At 62.0% G+C, this 25,984-nt stretch overlaps 1 protein-coding gene across 8 annotated transcripts in view; it reads left to right on the forward strand.

The window, feature by feature from the left end:
* Nucleotides 1–1,833: 1,833 nt before the first annotated feature.
* The window catches only part of MCF2L (MCF.2 cell line derived transforming sequence like), a 97,548-nt gene continuing 73,397 nt past the window's right edge, over nt 1,834–25,984 (forward strand). For 2 of the 8 annotated variants that reach the window (XM_047756370.1, XM_047756371.1), the window contains exons 1-2: nt 1,834–1,923; nt 6,611–6,783. In XM_047756370.1, the coding sequence (XP_047612326.1) occupies nt 6,615–6,783 (169 nt within the window). In that variant the 5' untranslated portion in view covers nt 1,834–1,923; nt 6,611–6,614. Of the gene's footprint in view, nt 1,924–6,610; nt 6,784–25,143; nt 25,335–25,984 lie in introns of those variants that run through there. The other 6 variants (XM_047756374.1, XM_047756376.1, XM_047756375.1 and 3 more) reach the window with 4 other exon arrangements.

Genomic DNA, 25,984 nt, shown 5'->3' on the forward strand with positions numbered 1-25,984 from the left:
AGTTTGTGATGGTAATTTCCTTGCTTCACACAAAGGCTCCCCAGGCCCCGCCAGCCTGAGCTTTTGTTCTGGGGCTGGTCTCCCAGCCACCTGGACCTGGCATCAGCCCTAACCAATTCCAGCAGCACGGGCACCTGGGGGTCTATCCACCGCCGCCCCCCCCCCCGGCCGGAACCTTCATGGGGAAAGAGAGGGGCTCTGGGTCGGCTGGTGTGGCTCCGGGGAGCGGGTCCCCAGGCCTGGGTGAGTGATGAAGGGAGGATGCCTGCCCTGGGGCTGTGCTTCAGGCTGGCGCCCTGCAGCCTGCAGACACCCTGACCCCGTTCCCTGGTTTCCGAACTGGCCTGTCTGCACGGCCTGCAGAACCCCTCCGAGCAGGCCCACGGCCCCTCCTGCTGGACTTAGGAGCGAGGAGATGACACTTAATGCCACCTCTCTCAAAGCCTCCCTGTGACCTCGGGGCCGCGAAGCCATGGGAAACAGGGACCGAGGCTTAACAGAGCAGGTCAGGACTCTGCGCTGGCACCACGCTGGCTCCTCTGACCCGTCTCGGGTCTCAGGGCGCCCAACTACACCCACAGGCTCTCTGAGCGTTTCCAGTGGGGCCCCTCCGTGCCCTGTGAGGGAGCCTATCTGCTGAGGGGGTTCCCTTCCTCCACCCTCCTGTCCCCTGGGACCCCTCCTTCCCACGCCCGTTGCCAGGCCCCTCAGAAGCCCTGCTCTCAGTGGCACCCACCACCTCCCCCAGGGACAGCCTGGCCGCCCTGCCAGCTGTGCCGGCCTCTGCTGGGGCTCCAGGGCACCCGTTAAGTGCACCCTGATTTCCGAGGGGCCCTGATGGTGCCATGACGCTGCGAGGACCACACTTGAGGAGGAGCAGCCGGCCGCGGGCAGTGCCGCCCCCTCCCCTCCAGGCCAGTGTCTCCCTGGGGGCCCGGCTCAGGGGTAGCGGAGTCCCCCCCATAGGCTGCGTTTGGCAGCTTTATTTACTGCCTTTTTGGCAGGACCCCATTTCTGTTTTGCTCAAACGGACCTCCCGCTTTAACTCACTGAAGCCCCAGCTAAACAGTTCACACCCAGGTCAGCGCTTGAGACGTGCAGCCTGCGCCACTTCGGCTTTCTGGCTTCTCCTCAGGAACTTGTTTCCCCTGAACCTTGGAGGAGCCGAGGAAAAGGCAGGTCCTCTCCCTTTTCTTGCCAATGCGGGCAGGGGTCTAGTCCCCTGCAGCTGGCAGCGCCCAGGGCCCCAGGCCTGTCGGGGCGCCGCCTCACCCGCAGCCACTGCGAACCGGAACGCAGTCCCAATAGACGGCGGGCCGAGTCTCTCCGGACCCACGCGCAGCGGCACCTGCTCCGCGCAGGCACCGGCCCTCCCGCCCCGGGCGCCGCCTCTGGCCACGAGTGACCCTCCTCGCGGGTCCGTTTCTGAGCGCCCCGCAGGTGGGCCGCTTAGGGATCACGGGGCGGGGGGTGGGGTCAGGGTCTCCAGAGCAACGCACGCGGGGGGGGGGCAGGCGCCCCGGGCCTTGGCTGCTCTCAGCTGCCACCCGGGGCTGCGGACACGCGAGGGGAGGGGAGGGGAGGGGAGGGGAGGGGGGAGGAGGGGCGCGGGCTCGGGCTCCTCCCCTCCCCCTCCCCCTCTCCGGCCCCCGCCCGGACCTTTACCGCTCTTTCCCCTCCCCCGCCCCGCCTCCTCCCCCGGCCCCGCCCTCCGCAGCGCGACCTCCGCGCCGTCCCCTCCCCCCTTACTCCTGACCCTCTGCCCTCCCCGCTCTCCTGCCTCTGCCCTCTTAACCCTCTCCCTCCCCTCCCCTCCCTTCCCCGGGCCGAGGAGGAGGAGGAGGAGGAGGAGGAGGGGCATCATCGCGGGCACCTGCGGGCGGAGGACGAGGACGCGGGGAGGACGGTCCTACGGCCGGGCAGGTGGGTGGGGGCGGGCCGGGTGGCTGGGCGGAGGGCGGGGGTGGGCAGGCGAAGGCGGGGAAGGGGGAGGACGAGGACGACGGAGTCGGGCGGGAGCGCGCGGACTCGGTCCCGGAGGCCCATCACGGTCTGGGCGGCTCCGATCGCCTCCCGCCCGGCCCGCGCCCCCGCCCCACGTGCTACCCCAGAGAGCCCGGGGGACCCCGGCACCAGGCATCGGAGCGGGGGCGCCGCCCGTGGGTGTCCAGGAGCCACCGGGCCGGAGCGCGGGCTCCACGTGCAGGAAGCCCCCCCCACTATTGTCACTGGCCGGGTCCCTCACACCTGGCCCTCTCCACCCGGGTCCCTTCCGCCCCTTCCAGAGCCACACCCCAGGGACCCTGAGCAGGTGCCGGACCGGTGTGGGGACAGGGGTGAAGGGGACAGCACAGGGCGCGTCCACACCTGAACCCTCACCTCCCTGGAGGCTGCAGGAGGCCTGGCAGCAGTCTGGCTGTTTTGCTTTTCAAAGGGCAGCGGAAAAGTACTCAGCACTTTAAAAATAATGTCCTTTGCTCTTCAGCTCTAAGGGGTATTCTTGCCAGGTTTTGAGAATCGCACTTGATTGCTCCCCTGGGGTCTAGACTCTTAACTGGGAGCCAGGCCAGGGTTGGGTCTCGAAGGAGGCTTTTTTCTGGAGCAAGTGCAGCCTCTTGACTTTCCAGGAAACAGCCCGTCCAGGGCCACGTGGCCCCCTGCCCCTCACCGCTGCCTGCGGGCCCTGGACAGGGAAGGGGTTAAGGTGACCCTGAGGCCCAGGCCGGATGTGTGGGAATGGCCGTGGGAGGCCCCAGGATGTGTGACACTGGGAGGGGCAGGGCTGCGCCACGAAAATAGAAGTGCTCCTGATGGTGCGGTGTCCCAGCCCCTCCCTCTCAGCGGGTGGGCAGGGAACCCCAGGGCCAGGTAGGTGAGGGACTGCTGCCCTGGGGGAGGAGGGCCTTCTGGAACGCAGCTCCCAGGGGATGGCTGGCCCAAAGCTGGTCAGGGGGCCTGAGCTCTGAGCTCTGCCCCAGCCTCCTGGGATGGGCTGTAGCAGGAGAGACGGCCAGCCTGCCTTCTACCCCGGGAGGGGGCGCCCTTGTGGGCCTGGGCAGGGGCCTGGGTGCAGCTGTGGCCTCTGTGAACCTCAGCTCTGCCTCCTGCCAAAGGCGTGTAGCCTCCCCTGGGCCTGACGGCCGAGCTGTTGTAAAATCAAGGGATTCAGGTGAGAGGCTGCGGCGAGGGCAGAGGGCAGAGGGCCTTGGGCACCGGAAGCCTAGTTATGGCCTCCTGGTTGCGCTTCTCACTTGGGGGGGTGGGTGGAAGCCTGGTTATGGTCTCCCCAGTACCGTTCCCACTTGGGGTGGGGGTCGCAGGTGGAAGCTTAGTTATGGCACTTGGGGGGTGGGGGCAGACGACCCTTTCTCTGAGGAGTGATGGAGGCACGGTCTCCCACGGAGACCAGTGGGCCAGGGAGAGGACCGCGGCCAAACTTGTAAAGGTGATGGATTTGTGGGGCTCAGCGCACAGAGGGACCTGTGCCTGAGAGGCAGTGTGAAGTCCCGTCCTTCTCTTGAGTTTGCGCCCCCTCGTGGATGGTTGCTGGGCTTCTGCTGAGCTCAGGTCATAACGGTAACCAGTGGTTGGAGATCACGTTTTGTGCAACTCCCCCTTTCAGAGGTTGGGACTCCCGTTGTGAAAACTGGAGGTTTCTATCTTTGAAGCAGCATCTTGACAACGCGAAGTGAAATCACAGTCACTTAGAAAGAAGAGCTTTCTGCTGATAGGTGTTTAAGTACTTTTTGTAAAATGGCAGAAAACCTGCAGTTGAAAGGAAGGGAGGAAACCGGAGTGTTCGGTGGGAGGGAACTGGCCCCACGTTCCCATCTGGGCACCTGGCCACCGGTTTCGTCCAGTAGTTATCCTAGGAGGCTCCAGGAGAGGGCGCTAGTGGGGCAGAGGCAGGGAGGTACCTGCGAGCGGGTAGCCTCCTGTTCCCTTGTGTCACCCTCGTCTGAGCTCACAGGACTCAGGCAAAGCCCTTACCTGGCAGGTGAGAGAACTGGCTGAGCCCTGGGTGGCCCCTGGTCCTGGCCAAGGAGGCCCGGGCCGCGTGGGGTGCCGCCGCCGCGGAGGCTCAGCCCGCTTCTGCAGCGGAGAAGCCAGCTGGCGGTGGGGGGCGGCGCGGGGTGTCTGAGTCTGCCCGTCGGGAGGGTGGGTGGCTGGGCGGGGGGTGGCTGGACCGCCCGGCCGTGTGCAGGGTCGCGGTGCCTGTGCCACAGGTCCCAGCACTTCGCCTCGGGGGCAGCCGCCTCCTGTTTCCTCGGCCTCCCAAGTAACCTGCTGCGGCCTTCCAGCCCCGGGAGGGTCCTGGACGTTCCGTGGAGAAACCGGTGGCCGTCTGGAGCCGGACCTCTTGACTCTGTGGTCAGGGCCTCCCCATAGCCCCATCGGCTCCAGAGTCCTGGCAACCCCGTCCCGGCTGCTCGTCGGGCCCAGGCAGTGCGTGGCTTGGGGCTCGGCGTTCCGCCAGCCTCCGGAGCTCTCAGGTGAGCCGCGGGCAAGGACAACCACGTGGGCCCGGGGTCTGGGCTTGTCCTCGGCGCGCTCAGCCCCCCCCCCCCCCCCCCCCGGCGAGGCAGCACGAGGCTGGAGAAATCCTCCTCAAGGCGTCTCAGGCCCCTTGGCGAGGCCGCTGCCTGGGCAGCTGGAGAAGTCAAATCACAGTGGAAGTTGGGGGCCCCCCCCTCCCCAGGCCCCTGGCAGCTCGGCTCTGGGTGGGAGGCTGACCCCGGGAGGGGCGGCCTGGACCTCGTCCTCTGAAGCGGGGACCTCGCGTTCCTGCCAGGGCAGCTGAAGGACACGTTTCTGCTGCCTTTCAGAGCAACTCACGCAGAGCAGCCTTGGATCTTGCACTTGTGTTTGAGCTCGAGTGACCGCTGACCCCCGTGGGACAGCCTTCTTGCTGGCGGCAGGCCTGCCCCAGAGCCCAGGGACAGCGTGGCCCTGGGGACGAAGTGAAGGCAGACACAGCAGGCCTCTTCTCTTCCTTCTGGATGTTTGCGTTCACAGTTAACCTGCCCCTGTTGGAAATTCTGAGTAGAGTTTGGAAGAAAAGAGGACGGGGTGGGGGGGTTGCTTTTGTTTTAGCCAAGGAAATCTTTCTTCCTACTTTCAAATGTCCAAACTAGAATGAAGCCACCGGAAGTCTGTCGCCCTGGGTCAGACTGTGCTCCGTGTCGGCGCCTTCTGGATCGCCCGTCTGGCCGGGTTTCTTGGAAAGATGGGGCAGGACCAGGGACCGGGGCTGAGGTCCTGCTGGAGGAGAGGGTGTGGGGTGTGGCTCCCTTCTCTCCTGTCACCTGGAAGGTCCCCGTCCCAGGGTTATGCAAGCGAGTTTGCTAAAACATTGCAAGGGCCTGAAGACGTGCCCGGGAAAGCGACCTGGAGATTGGCGTGGGTCACGGCACCTCACTGGCCGGCGGCGGCAGCGTTGATAAAAGCGAAGGAGGCGGCGTGGACGCCACAGGCCGGGCGGTCTCGGCAGGAGCGCGGGGGGAGAAGATGCCATCTCTTCTGGTCACCTTGAGCCCCCGAGCCTTTGGGACCTGAACGGTGTGTCCCGCCCCGCGCAGCCCCTTCCTCCTGGGGGGGGTGGTCGAGGCCCCGAGCTCATCGGAACCCCTCCCCAGGGGCTGCGAGCGAGGACGGGCCCCGGCGGCCGCCTGCGTGAACCGTGCTGAGCTCGGGCATTGCGTGGCCAGGGGCTCCGGGCTGACCGGACACCGAGGGGCTTCAGCGAAGGGAGAGAGGGACAGGCATGGAAACAGGAGGGCCTCTGGAGGGGCCGGCGGCCGGGCGTGGCCAGAGGCAGGACGCGCGAGCCCGCGTGGACAGAGCAGCGGCCAGAGGCAGCTCATCCCGGACGAAGGAGGTGCCTCTTTGTCGTTAAGGACAGGGCCCAGCCGGCTCCTAGGCCCCCGGGGCGCTAATGAGCCGAACACGTGCCCAAGGACCGAGTCCTGAAAGGAGACCTTGGCAACCAACCGCCCACCGGAGGCGACCATTGGCCCGGCAGCCGGCGCCACGCGGCCTCGGTTTGAAATAGAGCCACGAGCGGTCTCCTTGAATCCCCGATCGCTTCCAAAGCTTGACTCAAGTTTCTTTGCCAGGTCTTCAGTGGCGGCATCCGCCGCGCAGGTTTGCTCTGGAGCTGGGCCGACGCCGCTTTACCTGGAGGCCGGGGCTCTTCTTCGGCCACCGGCGAGAGCGGCCGCCCAGGTGCCGCACGTCTGCCACTTCAGTGAAGTCGACGGTGACATTAAAACCGGCAGAACCAGTTGCCTGTTATCCTTGCAGCTGGAGCCCCCGTGTCAAGGGGGAACTCTGGGTTTTCTGGGCCGAAGCAGCAGGAGTCAGGAACACTTCGCTAGCGCAGCGCTTTATTCCGCCTCACGGTCACGAAGGAAGGTTGCTTGTTCAGCTGCGCGTCGACGCAGCAGAGATGCGTTGGAGAATGAACTGAATTTTAAATGCACCGCATCCATTTCAGAATAAACACCGCCAAAGGCCCTCTTAGCGATTTGGGTTTTGTTCAAAGAAACGTCGCGGGTCTTTGGGCCGTGAGACCTCGTGTTCCTTTTAAAATCTGTTTTTCACTCTGCAGACTCATGTTTGACTGTTGGAGGTTCATCCTGTGCCAGAAAACTGGAGGTGACACCCGTCCTTCTGAACAAGGGTCCGGTGAGCCCAGAGAGGAGGAAAGTGGCCCTCAGGTGGACGTTTCTGACGTCATGAGGCTTGTCCAGGACCAGGGGGGCGGGACGCCCATGTCCACAGGTAGGCGGCCTTCGCCTTTGGGTCCTTAAGCTTTTCGGGTTGCTCCTCTGGTCCTTGTGGGAGACCGACGGGTCTTAGACCTGGGGGACTGTTTACCCCTGGCTCCCGGGTGCCCACGGGGGCAGCCGGGTCCGGCTGGCTCCCACCACGTGTGGTGGGTGGTGCGTCTCTGGATGTTGGTCGTTTGGCTTCCTGGTGGCAGACCCATGAGCTTGGCTCTGGGGTGGGATCAGGAGAAACGTGTTTGGGTTTCAGGGGAGCACAGCGCACCCCAGAGTCCCTGTTCCCAACCTCGCCCTGGGTCCTCACGGGCTGGTGCTCAAATCTGATGCCCCGTCAGATTGAGGTGGTGACCGAGTGTGTGCCCGGGCCCCAGGACACGCTGGCAGCGCACGCCGCCCTCCTCAGAGCTCAGCCTGACCCTCACCGGGCCCGGGACGCTGTCTGCCTGTCCCTGGTCACCTGAGAGCTCGCCCCTCACATACTGGGGAAGCGGCTGGCTCCCCGTTCCTACCTTTGCCTGCATTTAAGTGCCTGTTGCCGTCCCTTCCCAAGCCGGGAAGCGGTTGCCCCTGGGCCAGGCGAGTGCGTGCAGGGACGCCCAAGGACAGGCGTGAGACCCGAGACCTCTGTGCCGTGTCCCCAGGCCGCCTGCTCAGGCTGTGTCCAGGGCTCTGGCCGGCCACAGGCGCCTGGGGGTGGGGAAGGTCACTGCAGCACCTTGGGAACCCAGTCCTGCCCAGCCTGCTTGTGCAGAAGGTGCCTGGCCTGCCGGCGGGGACGGCATCTGGTCCCCAAGGTTCTGAGCTGAGCTCGGCTGGTGGCCCTTGTGCGCGTGAAGACGCTTGGCTGTTTGACCGGCCGGGGCTCCTGCATTCCCAGGCCGATGGCCCTTCCGGCGTCCAGTGGTTTTGTGGTTCGGGAAGGTGATTTTTGCACTTCCATCATTGGAGCTTGCTGCCCGCAGGGGCTGGTGCCCTCAGGGCCGTCCTTCCAGGGCCCGTCCCTTCCCGCTGTTGCCGCCTTTCCTGGGAAAGAAGCGAGGAGAGAGCCCAGGTGGGGCGGGGCTGCGAGGCCCCTAAGGGTCCGCTGGAGCCCTTTGACCTCTGACCTGCAGGGCGCCCCCGACCCCATGAGGCCTCCGGCCCCCACTTCAGCTTGTCGGTGGAAGGTTGTCACGTCAGCTCCAAGGCTTGAAGCCTGCTCCCCCTCCCGGCAGGGGGTGAGGGGCTGCGGTAGGGGAGACCCCCACCCCGAGCCTCCCCCCATCCCCACCCCAGGGCCGCCCCCCGCCCCGTGTCCCGCTCGTCGCCCTGGGTCCTGATGCTCCTGGGCGGCTTTAGACGCTCCCTGGGATATGACGTCTGATTGTGTCAAAACTTCAGTTTTTGAAACCACTCCGATTTTGAGTGTGGAAAAACGCACATCACACGAAATTGACCACTTTGCTTTTGAGTGGGGGGTTCGGTGGCTCGAAGTACATTCACGATGTGGCAGTGCTGTCGCCACCATCACCTCGGAACTTCTTCACCTTCTGGCATGAGGCTCTGTCCCCATCAACCACCAGCTCCCGCCCCCAGCCCCTGCCCCACCGTCACCTTGGGAACTCTGCAATGTTTGTATTGAAATGCCACTTTCCTAATACCAAAAATGTTAGGAACCGTGGTTTTGCTTTGGGGAAAAAATGTTTTGAAAAAATAGAAAGCCAGAGTTCCCGCCGTGGCTCAGTGGTTAAGGAAGCCGACTAGCATCCACGAGGTTCGATCCCTGGCCTCGCTCAGTGGGTTAAGGATCGGAGTTGCCGTGAGCTGTGGTGTGGGTCGCAGACGCAGCTCAGGTCCCGCGTTGCTGTGGCTGCGGTGGAGGCCAGTGGCTACGGCTCCGATCCGACCCCTAGCCGCAGGAGCGGCCCTAGAAAAGACAAAAAAAAAAGAAAAAAAGAAAGAAAGGAAAAAATAGAAAGCCTATAAACTTCGAATTCTGATTGTAATTATTATGAAGTCCGTTTTCCTCGGTCTGTATTTGTACTCTTGCTTTGGCGGCTTTAAAATCTGACTTTGACGCTCGGCCGGGCGGCCTTTCAGTCACTCTTGGGAAGAGCATTCGCTCGTTCTGCCGGCCTCCGCTGCAGCCCTAAGCGCAGTTTTTCATGGGTTACATTAAGTAGACCGTGAAATAAGTTCGAGATGCCGTGTTCCGCTTCTCCACGCTCCACAAGACACACGGCCCGGAGTTCCTCTATTTCGTTTCTCCTCCTTGGATGTCGAGGCATATGGCTGACTCTGCGTCTTTGGTAACCGTTTCTCCTTCTCATAAACAAACAGACCCACCAGGTAATTTTATGTCATGGCCCCAGCATCTGAGGTCGCTGTCATAAGTTCTGCCACCTCTCCTGACCTGTCTGTCCCCTGTGCAGTCAGGACTTTGTCTGTCTTCTGAGGTTGGAGGCAGGAAGGAGGTCCCCGTACCGGACAGCCGGGTGTTTGAGGGAAAGGGTCTGGCCAGCACGCCCAGCAGACTCACCAGCCTGCAGGGGCAAGCGCCGGGATTTGTGCTCTGGGCAGCGGGGACAGTTTTGAGGTTATCTGAGAGAAGCGTGCTCCCTGGGGAGGCAGAACACAAAAGAAAGCTTCACCCCGCAAGCCCCTGTGCCAGCAGCGCATGGGTGTGGCCGCCTGTGCATGTGGCCAGTTCAGGACACCCCCGGGCACTGTGACTCTTGGGCTGAGCTGGTCCCTGGTGTAGGTAACAGATGACCTGATCCCGCAGCCAGCGGGTTGGAGACTCAGTGCCTGCAGGGGAGATGCCCTGAGTACAGGCAGCTGTTACCCCGGGGCTGGCTCACGCTAGGGGTGGGGGGTGGCAGCCTCACCCTGGGAGGGAAGCAGCCTCACCCTGGAGGGGAGGGGGGGGGCCCGAACTCAGTGGATGGAGGGACAGAGGAGCCCCACCCAGGCTGAGGGACATGGTGCCGTGTGCCCAGCCTCTGCTCTGACAGGTACAAAGGGGGACTCACCTGCCAGCAGATGTCAGGAGATGGGGGGGAGGCCCAGGTGCCTCACAGCAAAGCAGATAAGCCAGAAGCTGACCTGGGGGCAAAGCTGACAGTTTGCAGGAAATACTGGGAACAGGCCGCATTGAAGGCCGCGGAGGCGCAGGACCAGCAAACGCCAGACCGGGGGCGCTTTACGGGACCAGCACCTGAGCTGCAAGAGAAGAAGGAGCTGGAGGAGAACCTGAGATCAGAGGAGCCAGAAAGCAGGTGTGTGGGGACCTCCCAGGTCCCCACCCAGACGCACCTTTGCCAACGGGACCTTGAGTCCGCAGAGCTGTCCCCTGCGTCGTGGCGCCCGAGCTGCCCACGTCCAGCGTGTTTGGAGGAGGTGGCGTCTGGGTTCGCCTTAGGTCTCGCGTGGCGGCGTTTAGGCGGTGGGGGGTCGCAGGAAGGATGTGGATGTGACAAGAGAGGCCCACTCTTTGCAGACGTGTGGTCAGAGAAGGGTCGGGGGCCCCAGGCAGGTGTTCGTAGATGGGGAGCAAAGCTGATCAGGGAAGGAAGCCGAGCCAACTTCCTTTGTTGACAATTAACGACGAGGCGAGAGGGTTCGCCTGTCGAATGTGTTTAAAGGCCTCTCCCGGCTTTACCTTTGAGGATGGTGGGAACAGCGTGTGTTCTTCTCGGGGCGTCACCCTCGGGGGCAGGGTCGCTGAGTCCTGGAGGGTCACAGGCCTGGTGCTGCAGCTCGAGGGGCCAGCTCACGCCCTGGGCCCCAGCTGCCCTCACACCGCCCCCCCCCCACTTTGGCCCCCCAAGACGTTAACCCCCACCTTATGAACAGGCCGACCTTCCCCACGGGCCCCTGGCAGCCCCCGACTTCTCAGTCCGGGGTGTTGATGGGCCTTTGGAAAGTGTGACCAGTTTCCTGGCCCCAGACACATGCGTGTTTGTTTCCCAACAAACATCGGCTTTGGGCCACGTGACAGGGTCACAGCAGCGGGTGGAGGCCCTGTGTCATCCCCGCCCCCAAGGCACATGGGTTACAGTCCTGAAGCCAGCACCTCCAGTCGTGGCCTTATTTGGGATCGGGCTGTTGCAGGTGTAGTTAGGAAGGATGAGGTCTTGCTGGGGCGGGCTGGTTCTGACCCAGGATGGCCGGTGTCCACATAAAAGCGGCCACCAGACAGGCTCGCAGGGAGAAAGCGCAGCGCAGCCGTGTGTGAAGACGCAGGAGAGACCCCGGGATGCTCCCACCAGCCGAGGACGCCAGGAGCCCCCAGGAACCGGGGGAGGCCGGGGACAGACCCTCCCCCATGGCCTCAAAAGGGAGCAGCAGCGTCTGACCGGGGACCGCTGGCTCCGCACTGCGAGGAAGCAGATGCGTCATCTGTGGGCCTGTGTTAACGGCAGCCTCGGGACACGCGTGGTTCTCCTGTCGGCATCTGCCTCTTGATGCAGTGAACAAGCTTTTGGGGAAAGCCTCTGATCTGGGGCTGTTTGTTTGGAGGAAGATGGTTTTGGGGGAAAAGTACCAACAGGAAGGGGTGGGGTTTATTTACCGGTGGCGGAAAGTTCATGGACATTTTGTCGTTTACCTCAAACTGATAAAAGATTTCTCCTCATCTGAAAACAGTCTGAAATGTGTGGTTCAAAAACGTGTGCTTCAGCTGCTCTAGGAAACAGCTTCTTAGGTGTCTCTCGCAAAGGCCGGACGCAGGACCCTGATTGCACCTGGAGGTTCCTGTGTTTCTAAAGTTAACTCTTCAAAACTCCAGTTTAAGAAGGCTCAAAGGAGTCGAGGAGAACAGCAGGGGACGTGCCCTGTGACAGCCGTTGTCTTGGGCAGGAATGCAGACTGTTTTCCTGACACCCTGTTGGATAAAATCTCACAGAGGCAGTGGCTGTAAAAACCAGCGGCCTTGTGTCCACGGTGGGGCCGTGACCCCAGATCCGGGCACGGGAACGGGGGTGTCCTGGAGGAAAGGGGCTTGCTTTGGTTTTAAAGGGAAACGGCCACCCTCCTGACCTCAGCTCTGTCGTCCTGGTGTCCACTGTTAGGGTGAGACACCCACCTCTGGTGTGGCTTATGCAACAGCCAGGTCACGCGTCGCACACACTGACGAGCCCGCCTCCTCGCTGGCAGGAGCACCGTGGGGGTCTCCCTGGAGCAGGGGTCCCTGGGCCTCGGTGGGAGCCAAGAGCTGGAGCCCCGATTGGGGGCCGGGGACCCAGGCCCCTCTATGAGGACAGAAGGAGCCACAAGCACAGAAATGACAAAGTGTCAGCAGCTGTAGCATCTAAGAAAGAAAAATCACGCACGTGGAAGAAAGAAAAGTGTCACTACTGAGTTTCAGTTTCTAGGTGCATCTGCGAACGTCAGTGAACAGCAGGTAGAGAATTTGTTTTACGCTCTGAGGAAAGTAAGGTCAAGTCATGTCATTTGAGGGGCTGCACCCGGGAGCCAGGCGGGAGGAGCAGGCGAAGATCGGCGGGGTCCGGGGGTTTTCGCAGCCCCAGCAGTGCCAAGAGCGACCGCTCTGGCCTCTGTCTGCTTGATGCCAGCAGCACTGAGTTGTGACCACCGGAAAGGTCTCCTGCCGCTGTCTGGTGCCCCAGGTTGGTGGCAAAATCACCCCCAGGCTCTGATAAGAGATGAGCCCCCAAAGCAACCTGGCTCTGCGGGGCGGGTGGCGTTGCCGAACTAGGGCCTCACGCCTGCCCCGGGGACCCCGGCCCGGAGCCCACCAGAGGCTGCGTGGGCGAGCTCCCAGCCAGGGTGGGACTACCAGACAGCCTACGACCGCCTGCGACAGAGCTTCCCTCGCAGGCCACCCGCAGCTGACCTGCAGGTCTGTCGGGTCCCTTGGGCAAAGATGTCGCGGCCAGCTTTCTCACATTAAGCGTTACAAACGCTTCGACAGCTCGTGGTATCCTTCCCTGTAGATCCCGAAGCTTTTGTGTTCCCACCGTGAGCAACTCGTGGATTATTTTGACACCATCACAGAGGCTGTCGCCGGTCACTTTCCTGAGTGTCTGTCTGGGGCGCGGAGTGTCCTTGGTGACCTGCCTCCCACTGACCACCAGGCGGTCGCCATGGACACTGGCGTCCCGTGGGCGCCAGGGGAGCCGGTGGCCTCCGGGGCCGGCGCTGCCCGTGGTCCGCTGCGGATGGGGTTTCCTGACGTCCCCGTGTGTCCGCCTGTCGACACTAGGTCGGCTCTCAGGGGTTCGGGCAACGTGAAGTAGCCTGACTTATTATGACTTTGAAACCTGTGTGCTAGTATCTGAACATGAAAGCAGCAAAGGGAGTTCCCGTCGTGGCACAGCGGAAACGAATCCGACCAGGAACCATGAGGTTGCGGGTTCAATCCCTGGCCTTGCTCAGTGGGTTAAGGATCTGGCATTGCTGTGAGCTGTAGTGTGGGGTCGCAGACGTGGCTACAGCTCGGATTAGACCCCCTAGGCTGGGAACTTCCATATGCCGCGGGTGTGGCCCTAAAAGGACAAAAAGACAAGGAAAAAAAAAGAAAAGAAAACAGCAGAAATGCTGCTTGGTCATGTGTAAAATGCAGGGTTTCTGGGCTCGGAGACGTGTGCTTGGATCGTCCCTACTCGACGTCCCAAGGGTGCAGGACAGACGGTTCCGGGTGCGGTTGTCCCCTGCAGGACAACCTGAAGCTCCAGTCCCCCGGCCGCACAACCTGCACACGCCAGCAGGTGGTGCTGCTGAGCCGGCCAGGCTGGACCCCTGCGTCCCTCCCTGTTGGCGAAGGGAAAGTCGGCTGGAGGCTGTGGCCTCTCAGGATAATGGGCCGCTTCAGGCCAGTGCAGTTTGGCCCTTTGGCCCTTGTGTACAGCCCGGGAGTCACGCAGGTGAGATGACCTGCAGGCCGGCCTCCGGGTTGCTGCGCCGGAAGCAGGAGGGAGTGACTGGTGGGGAGCTTGACCCTGTCCACGGAGGGCTGGGGTGTGTGTGGATTGTCTGGTTCGCCGTTGACTTTATTTTCCATAACGGCGCTATTTGTGTGTAACTCGTGGACGCTCAGGCTTAGAGACGTTGCGGGTTCGGTTCCAGGCCAAAGACAGTAAAGCACCACCTCCATCAGGCGAGTCGCAGGCGTGTGTTGGCTTCCTGGTACGTGTTCAAGTTACATTCACGCTATGCTCTAGTCTCTTGAGTGCAGGTAGCATTATATCAAACAAAAATACATAATTCAATTTAAAAATACCTTACTGCTGAAAAATGCCAGCCCTCCCCCAACAGCCCAGGGCGGCCACAGACCTTCACGCTGTAAAAACGCAGTATCTGCAGAGCACGGTGACACGAGTGTGCCTGTTGGTCACTCCTCACCCTCTCACGGCCGTCACTGGTTGTTCGTAACTCCGAGGTGGCAGCCCCACCACCATCTGATTCTAGACCTTTCTTTTCTCCAAAAGAAACCCCCACCCGTGGGCTTTCACTCCACCCCTCCGCATCCCCTGCAGCCGCTGACCTGCCTTCCTCCCTGTGGCTTTGACTGTTCTGGACGTTTCTTATCTGAGGAATCACACACGCAGACCTGTGTCTGGCTTCTTCCCCTTGGCATGTTCTTGGCGTGGGGGGGTGTTGGGGGGGCGTGTTCTCAGGGAGGGTTTGTGTTCTCCGTGGGTTCGTGTTCTGGGGGGGTTGGGGGGGCGTGTTCTCAGGGGGGCGCGTCCTCAGGGGGTGTGTTGAGTGTGTCCATGAGCCTGCATGGCTGGGCCTCGCTTTCCCGTCAGCAGGTGGATGTTTGGGTTCTTTCTGCGTCTCAGCTGCGGTGGGCACGGATGCTCACCCATTGGCTGTGCCTTCGCCGCTCTCAGGTGTGGACCGGGGTGGAGGGGCTGCCGTCACATCGCCCCCAGCAGCCACCCCTGTCGCTTCTGGCACCTCTCTGTGCCTGCCCAGCCGCCCTGCCGGGAGGGAGGAGATGTCTCCTGTGGTCTGAAGTGCTTTTTCCTCCTGACCCACGAGTTTGCCAGGGCATGGGCTGGAGGCTTCCTCAAGGTCAAGGGCCCCTTTTATGTGGGAAACTGAGAGGCTGCCCCTTCTGTTGTCTCAAGAGTTTTCCTGACTGAACTCACCCGGGCCAGGGTGAGGAGGCATCAGAGCCCAGTGAGTCAGAAGGATGCTTTTCCCCTGACCTAACTTTAAAGATTAACCCACGAAAGCCCACGTCCGGGAAGGTGGAGCAGGCCATTCCTGGCCCCACCAAGCAACCCCTCTGAGCTTTACACGTGGCAGAGGTAACGTGATTCCAAGGAGGAGACCAGCCAGGGACCCCAGGGCCCGGGAAGACACAGCGGCAGGTCCCGGGTCTTCTTCTGCCTCAGGAACCGCAGGCCAGAGCTGGAGGGACCAGCAGCCAGAAACACCAGCAGGAAAAAACCTCAGAAAAGTCCCCACCAAAGCCTGCTCTTGCCGCCAAAGCCAGAAAAGGAAGGACAGAAACTTCTGAATGATGCCTACTCTGCCCCAGCCAGACACCACGGGAAAACTGCGGCCCCCACTCTGGCTCCGAAGGCCGTGGAGCCTAGACCCCTCCCTGAGAAGCGGCCTGGGCTCTGCTGTGTTCTCGGGGTGGCAGAGACTGACTTCCACCCACGGGGTGGTGACGAGCCCCATGCCGACACTTGAGGTTGGCGGAGCCCACGTAGGGGGACCGCATGAGAGGATCACGTGGGCAGACAGTGTGTGGGGACCTCGTGGGCCCTGGATGCCCTCCCCGCTGTGGGACTCAGAGGCAGCCTAGTGGATCCAGGACTGTCATCACCCTGCAGGGGACGAGGCCAGCCCACCACAGTCACAGTGGGAACACTTGGGGAACAGAGCAGGGCACCCCAAACCCTCCCGGCCTAGCAGGTAGCCAGGACCCCCACCCTCTGCCCCAGCTGTTGGCGGGGCCCTGAGTGTCAGTGGCGGGAACCCAGCTCTGTCCCTTCCCTGCCCCCCCCACCCTGGGGCACCCGAGGAATCCAGCCAGAACAGCAGGTTTTTAAAATACAGTCTCGTAACATGATATGAAAACGTTCACGTTTCCACTGAAAACCAGCCCCATCAGGAACCAGGAAAATCTCAAGCTCCGTGAAAAACAGCAGATGCAACAGAGAGGAGAGGGCTGGCAAGCCCGTCTGGCACAGGGCTGAAGCAGCCACCACGGACGCGTCCCCAAGCGATGGCAGACCTGCTTTAAAAAGGAAAGCAATTCGACCCCAGGCCTGGGAACCTCCACATGCCGCAGGAGCGGCCCAAGAAATGGCAAAAAGACAATAAATAAATAAATAAATAAAAAGGAAAGCGAAAACAAGACAGCTCAGCCACGAAGTAGGAGAAGAAAATGAAATTTCAGAAACGAAAACACAGTCGCTGAAGTAAAACGTCTCCATCAGATAAAAGGACCTGGGGCCTCAGCAGCCGAAGAGCGAAGAGCAGGCGGTCCAGCCAGAAAACGGGAAACAGGTGAGCAGCGCGTGCGGCCGGCGGTGCAGCCCCACCAGGTGGCGAGTGGCTGCAGGTCCGCCCCTCACCTGGCAGGGCGGCGGCACTAGAGGATGGCAGCGCCCGGTGCCCAGCGCTGGCGAGGATGCTGAGAAGCTGGGCGTCTGTGCTGCTGCTGGGGCTCCAGGCGTCTGGAACCGACCGCCAGTGTCTTTTCAAACGGACCTGCAGCTCTCCTCCGACCCGGCAGTGGCACTGCTGGGCGTTTATCCCAGAGAAAGGAAAACCCATTCGCACAAATCCGCGTGCATCCGTGTTTAGATTAGTTTTATTCAGAGGAGCCAAAATCTGGAGAGGGTGGACGGTCAGAAAAGGCTGTGGTCCCTCTACTCCGGGGACGCGAACTGCTTGTCAAGCAGGTTCACGAAGCCCCCGGGTGCGTCCCGGAGTCAGGCTGAGTGAGGGCCAATCCCATGAGGTTATGAGCATTTAGAGAACACTCTTGAAGTGACGACTCTATGGAGGTGGAGGACAGACGCCTGCTCGCCAGGGTTCAGGAGGGGGTGGGGGAGGCGGGTGTCCGTGAGGGGACCGTGTGGTGATGGGGAGGCCTGAGTGTGGCTGCGTTGGCGTCCGTGTCTGAGTTGTGACCTCCTGCTGTCGTTTTGCACCTTGTAATCGTTGGGGTGGGGGGAGAAACCTCTCTGGATTATTTCTTATAGCTGCCCGTGACTCTATGTTGTCTTTTTAAAAAATGAAATTAATCCCCAGCCCTCTTTACTCACTGCCAGGAAGCTCCCACGCATGTGCTGCATTGGAAGGGCTCTGCCAAGGTGTGGAGTCGTGCTTGAAGTGGGAAGGAGGGAGGGAGCCTTCCTTTCAGGTAGCTTTGACCTTGACTGGCTTAAAATAAGGATTTGCTGCAGAGTTGCATGTCCCCAGAGTTACTTTTTTTTTTTTTTTTTGCCATTTCTTGGGCTGCACCCACGGCACATGGAGGTTCCCAGGCTAGGGGTCAAATCGGAGCTGTAGCCGCCGGCCTACGCCACAGCCACAGCAACGCGGGATCCGAGCTGCGTCTGCAGCCTACCCCACAGCTCACGGCAACGCCGGATCCTTAACCCACAGAGCGAGGCCAAGGCTCGAACCCGCAACCTCATGGTTCCCAGTCGGATTCGTTAGCCACTGCGCCACGGCGGGTGCTCCAGACCTTCATGCTTAAGTACATGTCCAGGTAGGTTAACCCAGTTTCAGTGGCCTTGGTGGTGCGCTTGGAAAACACTGCCTCTAAGTTAAGGCTTGAATAAATGACATTTCTGAGATTGGATCGGGTGCGTGTATAAACAGTCCACACCAGACAAAGGAGGAGGAGGCCCCGCGATTCCAAGGCCACGGCCACTGCTCCTGCTGTGGGAGCCTCGGCCGGGGCTGGACGTGAGCCCCCTGCCCTCCCCGCCCTCCCCCACTGCTCCACGGTGGTCGGTGCTGCTGGTGTCACTTGGTGCATTTCACATACGCACCGGCCTCCGGGTTTGTTTCCTGGAGAGCTCGGCCATGAGGCGCTTCCTGCGTCATCTTTTCCTGCCGGGTCCCTGGGGAGAGACGTGAGGAAGCCCGTTTTCCTCAGGACGCCTCTCCCGCGTCCCAGCCCAGAGGCTCTGGGCCCAGGGACCCGGGTCCTGCAGAACCTGCGCCCGAGCCCCTCCTCTGGGCCGTTTCTGTTTTGCAGATTTGGGGTGCGGAGAATCGGAAAACGTAGGCTAAAATCAAATTTAAATGTGTTACTATTAATTTTCTAAACAAAGGAATAAACCCACTTCCTAATTACAGCTTGGCGCATCCTCCAGTGTTTGTGGTTTTGGACCAAAGTCCTGCAGCGCCGGAGTGTAAACAGCCGTCTGCCCGCCCCGCCTGGTGCCACTCAGAAAAGGCCCCTTATCGGTCCCATCGCAGCCCTATTGTTAGTGGCTTCCTCTCCACTCAAACGTCCCATCCACCTCCAGGGAGAACCCAGCAGGCGACAGTTACACGCAGGTCTGGGGCGCAGCTTGTGTCCTGAGGAGCAGCTGACCCCTGGTGGGCGGAGGGGCCTCGGGTGCCAGGGGGGTGGAGGGTGGGGGAGGCTCAGGAGGGGTGGGGGGTGGTGTTCAGGATCTGCCCAGCGCCCAGACTGAGAGCTCTGTTCCGTGCACGTAAAACCGTGTCAGTGCAGGGCTCATGTGTTCTTACCACAGTGAGGGGGCCACAGGGAGCTCGGCGTGAGGGCTGTGCCTGTCCCCACGTGCTCATGTCATGCGGACTCGGCGCTGAACTCATTAATGGTGCGGTTCGAGCATCTCGGCCGCGTCCCCGGTTAAGCCGTTTAAAAAGGGAATGTGTGAGGCGGTCCCGCCTGGCACAGTGGGTTAAGAACCTGACTGTGGTGGCTCAAGTTGCTGCAGGGGCGCGGGTTCCATGCCCAGACTGGCACAGTGGGTTCAAGGATCCAGCATTGACCTAAGTCACGGCTGTGGCTCGGATTCAGTTCTTGGCCCAGACACCTCCGTAGGCTGTGGGCGTGGCTGTTAAAAATGTTTAAAAACGAGAAAAGGAAAAGCGAAGTAAGAGAGCAAATGTTGGAGTTCCCGTCGTGGCGCAGTGGTTAACGAATCCGACTAGGAACCGTGAGGTGGAGGGTTCGGTCCCTGCCCTTGCTCGGTGGGTTAACGATCCGGCGTTGCCGTGAGCTGTGGTGTAGGTTGCAGGTGCGGCTCGGATCCCGAGTTGCTGTGGCTCTGGTGTAGGCCGGCGGCTACAGCTCCGATTAGACCCCTAGCCTGGGAACCTCCATATGCCGCGGGAGCGGCCCAAGAAATAGCAACAACAACAAAAAAGACAAAAAAAATTTTTTGTCACCCTTCCTCCAACCCTCCTGATCCGCCGGCCTCATCTGGAATCCACAGAGGCCGCGTGGAGGCTGGTCCCCTCTGACCACCATTCTCCATGGCCTGAGCCTCTCCCTGCGTTGCCCACCCCCAGACTCTGGTTTGGGGGAGCTGGGCCTCGGGGGGGGGTGCCAGGCTCCTGGGTCTGTGTGCTGCTGCAGGTTGGGCGCCCAGCTTTGCTCGTATCTGCCGGCTTGTGTGAGGAGGTGGTCCTGGGACCCGTAGAGCTGCGCTGTGTCACACCCGCTAGGACCTCTGTGCCTGCCGGGCCAGCGCCGTCTGGGGGCCTTGCCTCCTCAGACCCCGGCATTAAGGGGACACAGCCATGACCTGGGCGTCAGACATGGAGGCTCAGACATGCGCTGGATAAATGGACCCACAGGCAACCTTGCATCCGTGCCGGGCCTCGCCACCATGGGTCAGGGGAGCCCAGGGCCCCTAGGACACCCTGAACCCGGGGACACGGCCAGCAGCCTGTCCTGGCTTTCGTGGCTGACTCTGGGTATTACATGCTTGTTAATGTGGACATGGTGGGTACCACGTGCCAGGCGCTGTTCTAACCATGTCCACGTATTTAATTCTCAGAACCACCCAGGGATGGAAGGGCATTGCGGGCCCCATTTACAGATGGGGAGACCGAGGCAGGGTGTGAGCAGTGATTTCTCCAAGTCACCCACCTGGAAGTAGCCAAGCTGGGACTTGAGGCAGGTAGCTGACTCTGGGACCCAGCCCCTGCCCCACGCTGCCAGGCGGAGTCTCCACAGGGCCGCTCCCGTCCCTGCAGCCCTTCCAGCACGCGACTTTCTGTGGGGAGGGTCCCCCTGGAGGCCCGGATCCAGGCTCGCGGCTGGGGCGGCCACGTGCACACACCCTGACGTGTGGGCCTCCGGGGGCACAGGCGGGCGAGCCCCAGGGCCTCGGAGAATGAAACCAAGTCGAGCTGCAGAACTGAGCTGGACGCGGCCTCGCGTCCCAGCCGGGGCCCCGCCAGGCCCTCCGAGGCCGACGGCGTGTGTGCGCATAGTCTCACCTGGTTTCTTAGAAGGGATCTGAGATGAAGGAACACAGCCGATGCTGCAGCCTTTTGCTCCGTTTTCCTCCTTCCAGGGGGCACGGTTACCGGGGCGAATGAACAGCCAAACACAGGCGCGGGGTCGTGCCGCTGGCGCTGTGCCCTGACCCCGAGGGTCGGAGTCGCTGCTCTGATGGGAGGTTCTGTCCTGAGACCCTGAACTGAGGTTCCCGTGACGAGAGGAGAGCAGTCAGCATTTTGCCTTTTCGAACTGCCGCGTCTCTGCCCGTGCTTCCAGACACGCACCCCAAAGCCCGAGGGTGCAGCACAGCTGCTTACGAGTCTGTAACGCCCTTGTTGGACTCTGGTCACCTGCCTACGTGCGTGGGGCCGCGTGACAGCCGCGAGTGACCTGGGCGTCGACTGTCCTCCGGCTGCCTGAGCACGTTCCTTGGACAGTGTCTGTGGCTATTGGGCTGGAGAAGGTGGCACCCAGGTGAGCTGGGGCAGGTGTGTTGGGACCAGGGCTCCTGGGAAGCCAGGCGTGCTGAACCTAAAGCTTCAGCCCACCTCGTGGCTCTGACGGCGGGCGCATGTCCATCGAAACAGGACACCTGACACGGTTTTCCTTAAGTGCCTGGCTTGTCTGCTGGGCTCTCATTTTCTGTGCTTTTGTGTGACATCTGGGGATTTTGTCAGCTCCCAGGTGGGTGGATCTTGCCATCCGCACGCCAGGCAGCCTGGTCACACTGCCCTTCGGGGACCTTATGGAAGCATCGCGCTCGGGTTCCTTCTCTCACCCTCGGCAGCTGAGTGACACAGGCCTCGTGACAGCCGTTGTCCTAGGGGACGGAGCAAAGAGGACCTGTGGTCCAGGAAAACGCAGCAGTGACCCCAGGCACCAATGGGCTGGCCGCAGGCTGAGAGCTGGGACTGAGGGGCTGCTCTGCTGCTGGGGGCTCTGCTCCCGGCCCTGGGCGCCTCGCTCCAAGCTCCGGCTCTGGCGGGCGTGGCCGTGCCCATGGCACACAAGTTCCCAGGCCAGGGATTGAACCCGCCAGCCCACCAGGGAACTCCCCCAGTGACTTTTTGAGTCCTGAACTTGTCTATTATTTTTTGTCCTTAAAGTAGCTGCAGTTCAGGAGTTCCCTGGTGACGCAGCAGGTTAAGGATCTGGCATTGTCACTGCTGTGGCATGGGTTCAGTCCCTGGCCTGGGGAATGGTAGGCGTGGCCAAAAAAAAAAAAAAAAAAAAGCCTCACTTGAATTTCCCAGGCTCAGTTCTGGTTTTAGAGTCAGGAGTCAGTGTCCCCCTCCCTCCCAGCCCTGGGCTCCCTCTCCCCTCCCCAGGGTCTCCCTGGGTGGGCCAGGCCTCCCGTTGGGGCCCCACTTCTAGCCGAGCTGGTGGCTGCCCTCCGCTGGAGCTTCTGCACCAACCCCGGCCGTGAGGTCCCTGCCCTCATTTCGCCATTTGCCCGTGTGCCCTGCCGCGTGGCCCCGCCACGTGGCTGCGACACGCTGGCTCATCCACAGGCTGCCCGTGTGGCCCCGTTCGCCTCGTGTCTGGGAGCCCTGCTGTGCAGAGCATGTCTCTGCAATGGGGCTGTGCGACCCCTGGACGCTGTCACAGCCTCATGTCCGTTCCCGAGGGACGTGCCCACCGCCGAGCCCGTGCCATCCCCTTGGGGCTTGCGTTCTTGTTGGTGGTCAGCCCACGTGGAGTGAGCCCCATAGGGGCCGGGACCCCCACCTGCTCAGCGCTCTCCCGGAGTCAGCACCCAGGGGGACGTTGCCCACGAGAGGCAGGTGTGTCCTGAGGCCCCCAAGGGCCCCAGTATGTCCTTGTAAAAAGGCCGCTGGCCCTGCGCCCCAGCTCACAGGCGAGGCTCTCCGTCCAAGGCCGTGGCTTTCTTCCGGGCGTCCTTTCCAAGCCTCGCCCTGTTCCCTGACCCCACGCGGGACAGGACGTCCAGGAGGCAGCTGCGCTGGGCCTGGCGGCTCCCGTTACCTCCCCAAGGCCCCACCTGTCTCTGGAGGGCGGCTCAGGGCCACCGGCTTCTCAGAGGCCGACCTGCACACCCTGCAGCTCTCCTGTTCTCACTTTCCTTTCAGGGCGGACTTTCCGGAACGGTCGCTAAGAGGATGTGTTTGGTATCCAGGGATAACGTTACTTCTGCCTCCCCACCTGGGCGCCGCTGCCTCTGCATTCTGGGATGGGCCCCTGCGCCTGGGCCACGTGGGCCAAGATTCTGGTGCCATGGGAGGCTTGGGACCACACCTGTCTCTTTTTCAACCGTAAGGGACTGGGGGCACGACATTCACCCGAATACATGATGTTTCTCTAAAGCTAACATTTATTTTTATTTCTAAAATTTATTTATTTTGGCTGCACCTGCGGCACCTGGATGTTCCAGGGCCAGGGATCAAACCCACGCCACAGTCGTGACCTGCACCACAGCTGCAGCAACGCCAGATCCTTAGCCCACTGCACCACAGGGGAACATCCCAGACACTCGCTTTTAGGTCTGTGTTTATCGGCTTTGAAGTTTGAATCCTGCTTCTGCCACCTTACCAGCTGTGTGACCTTGTGCAAGTTACTGGACCTCTCTGTGCCTTAGTCTATAAAACAAGGTAGCACTAATGCCTGCCTCCTAGATCCTTGGGGAGGTTAAATCAGTTCACACTGTGTAAAGCGCTCAGGAGGCCCCTGGCACCCAGCAAGCGCTCAATAGTCCTGAGTGGGATTGTCATGACTGCCGTACTTTGGGCGACATTATATGGTTTTTAGCAAGATAGCACCACGTGTGCTGAAACTTAAGGAGCGAGAAGAGGTTCAGTGCAGACCGGGTGAGAGGAGGAAGGACAGAGGGGTTGGCTCTCGGGATTGTGGAGGCCGGCAAGTCCCAAGTCTGCAGGCTGGGGCCCCTGGAAGAGCTGACCCTGCGGCCAAGTCCGAGGGCATCTGGAGGCAGAATTCCCTCTTCCTCGGGACCCTCAGTCTCTCCCTCTTCAACTGATTGGACAAGGCCCACCCGCACCGGGAGGGCGGTCGGCTTCACTCAGAGTGTGCTGATCTGCAGGTGAATTATGGCTCCAGATCCCCTCAAATTACATCTGGGTGGTTTGAGCAAACACCGGGGCACTGAGGCCAGCAGCCTCCGCCCTGAAGCAGCGCTGGACTTAGCGGCTTGGTCCCAGAAATGCACCAGCAGAGGCTTCAGGGAACAGAACGGATGACACGGGGTCGAGGGAGGGAGGCTGGGAGGGAATGGGGGCAGCCAACTGATGAAGGGAACCGGAGTTGGTGAGCGCGGCACGGCCGGAAGTTTCGCCCTTTCCTTCGTTTTGGTTTTGGTTTAACGATGGGCTGGACTCTGACAGTGATTCTCAGGGTGCAGCCCACTTTGAGCACCTGGGATCCTGCTACGAATGCACATTCCCGGGACCCCTGGACTCCTGATGGGAACCCGGGGGGCGGGGGGTGCTGGCCCTCTGGGGTGAACAAGCCCTGGGGGAGATTCCAGTGCAACTCAAGTTTGAGCACCACCTGGGGCCTGAAGAGGGGGCGGCCAGGCGCAGGGGAGCTGTGGTGCCTGGGAGACAGGCGGCTTGCCCAGGTGTATCTGCCAAGACCCCAGTGGCCTGGGGCCAGTTTGACTGAAGACAAGTGTGGCTGTTGTTGCCCTTGGACCAGCGTGAAGGCAGGTGCACCCCTGCACTTTGGGGGCGCAGGCCAGGTGACCGAAGTCGGAGGTAGAGGTCACAGTGGGGAGGGTGGGAGGTTGCCCGGGCTCGCCGGCCGCAGGCACAGCTGGGTTTTGCTTCAGGTGCAGCAGCCCAGGGCAAGTGTCCACAGGGACAGGCCCACCGTCTGCCCTGCGGCCACACCGTTGGGACCCCCCCCCCCTGCTTCGGGCTCCCCTTCGGACCACACAAAACTGCTGGCATTCAGTGGGTATTGATGTAGGAGGGAAAGGCAGCCAGTTCTCGGTTTTACCCCCCCTCTCCACGGGCGGCCGTCACCTCCACATCATGCAGCCGTTGGTCTCCGTTTGTCTCAGGGGCTCTGAGCTCTGGGGCAGACGCTGTTCCCCCCGCCTCATCATCCCAGCCTGCTGCCTGCTGACAGACACCCCCCAGGACCTGAGCAGGGTCCACCCTGGGTGCCTGCTTGAATTTCCCAAACCACCTGGGGAACTGTCCCCTCCTGAAACACTTCTGTAAGGCCAACGGCAAAGGCTGGCCAGACCCCGGCAAGGACAGGCCCCTCAGGGGGCACAGGCTGTTCTCGCGGGTCGGGGGATGTGGCCGCCATGACTGGCATCCGCGGGGCGCCAAGGTGTCGAGTGTGCTGGTGGCTTCGTGCCAACCCTGGTGAGGTCGCAGGGCCCCAGCCTGGGCGCGCGCTTGCTCCTGCGCCTGGCGTCCTCGGGAAGGCGGCGCCGCGGGGGGAGTGGCTGGTGCACCGCCGCCACCTGCGGACCCACCGACCCCCTCCCCCGGGGCGGCCCGGCGACATGCGGCGGCGCGGGCAGGGCGCGCTCGGCTGCTGCAGCCTCTGCACCTGCCCGGGGGCGGCTGGAGGTAAGGGCGGCGGGCACCCACCCTCTCCCCCTGCTCCCCCTTCCTCTCCCGGGAGGGAGGGCGCAGGACCGGGCTGGAGGGGCGAGCGGCGCCGGTCCTCCGTGGCCAGGGGGATGGAAGCGCTGCGAGCCGAGGTCCCCGCGGAGGAATGTGACCCGCTCCCAGATGGCCGCGGGGGTGCTCGCCCAGCGCCCTGGTCACCGCAGGGGTGCGCACACGGGCCGGTCACCCGCACTCTGGGCTCCCAGGTGACGGCGGGGGGTGCACTGGCGGGGCTCCCAGGTGGCCGCGGGGACGCACCGGGCGCGTGCAGCTTCCGCTTCCGCCCGGCAGCCCCCACCCCCACCCCACGCAGGGCGCGCCCCCTCGGCGGGGCTCGGGGACCAATCCCGGGAAGGCTGCGCTGCCGGGCCCCCTCCCCACGGCTACCCCACCCTAAAGCACCTCTGGTACGGAGGAAAGCGGGGCTGCAGGACCATCCCGCGCGCAGCCGGAGGATGAGGTTCTGGCTGAGAAATGAAGAGATGGCCCTGGAGGAAATGGTGCAGCGATTAAACGCCGTTTCCAGGCGCACTGGTAGGAGGAGCTGCTGCCCTTGAAGCCTGCGATCTTGAGCTTGACATGTGCTGAATCTAGGGAGATGCGTGTCATTTCGGAGTGGCCGCCGCATTTCTTTTCCTAAGCAGAAGGATGGCGTTGGCCAGGCAGCTGCCAGGCTCCCTGGCCGGTCAGCATGAGCCCGTTTGGCCTGGGGAGGTGAACAGAATTGCAGATTGGTGAGCTTTCTGGGAGACCCCAGGTTTGTACGTGGAGCCTTGTCTGAAATCTGCTCGGCCTGCATTTCGGCTGCATGTGCAGTGGCTGCAGTGGAGAAAGCCAGAAAGAGTGCGCGTTTGTGGATGTGGAAAATAACGCACGCCTGGGGCTTTTCGAGCGGGTGTGGGGCTGGTGGAACATCAGAAGCTCATTTGAGAAGGGAGAATCTGGATGTATCCGGTAGCTCTTTTCTCCAGATAGACTTTAAACATTCGAAAGTGGTCCATGCAGGGTGGGAGGATGGCGTGACTGGCGTGCGTTTTCCGTGCTAACCAAAGGATGACTCGCACTAAGCTTTGCGGGCAGTTCCAGCGGGGCCTGCACTGGCCGAGCCGGGCACCTGCATTCGGCTGGTCCCTTAGGAGGCTTTCGTGCTGGGTGCGCAGGGCACCTCGGCCCAGGCCGGTTTT

Source organism: Phacochoerus africanus, chromosome 13, assembly GCF_016906955.1.
Source record: "Phacochoerus africanus isolate WHEZ1 chromosome 13, ROS_Pafr_v1, whole genome shotgun sequence".
NCBI lineage: Eukaryota > Metazoa > Chordata > Mammalia > Artiodactyla > Suidae > Phacochoerus > Phacochoerus africanus.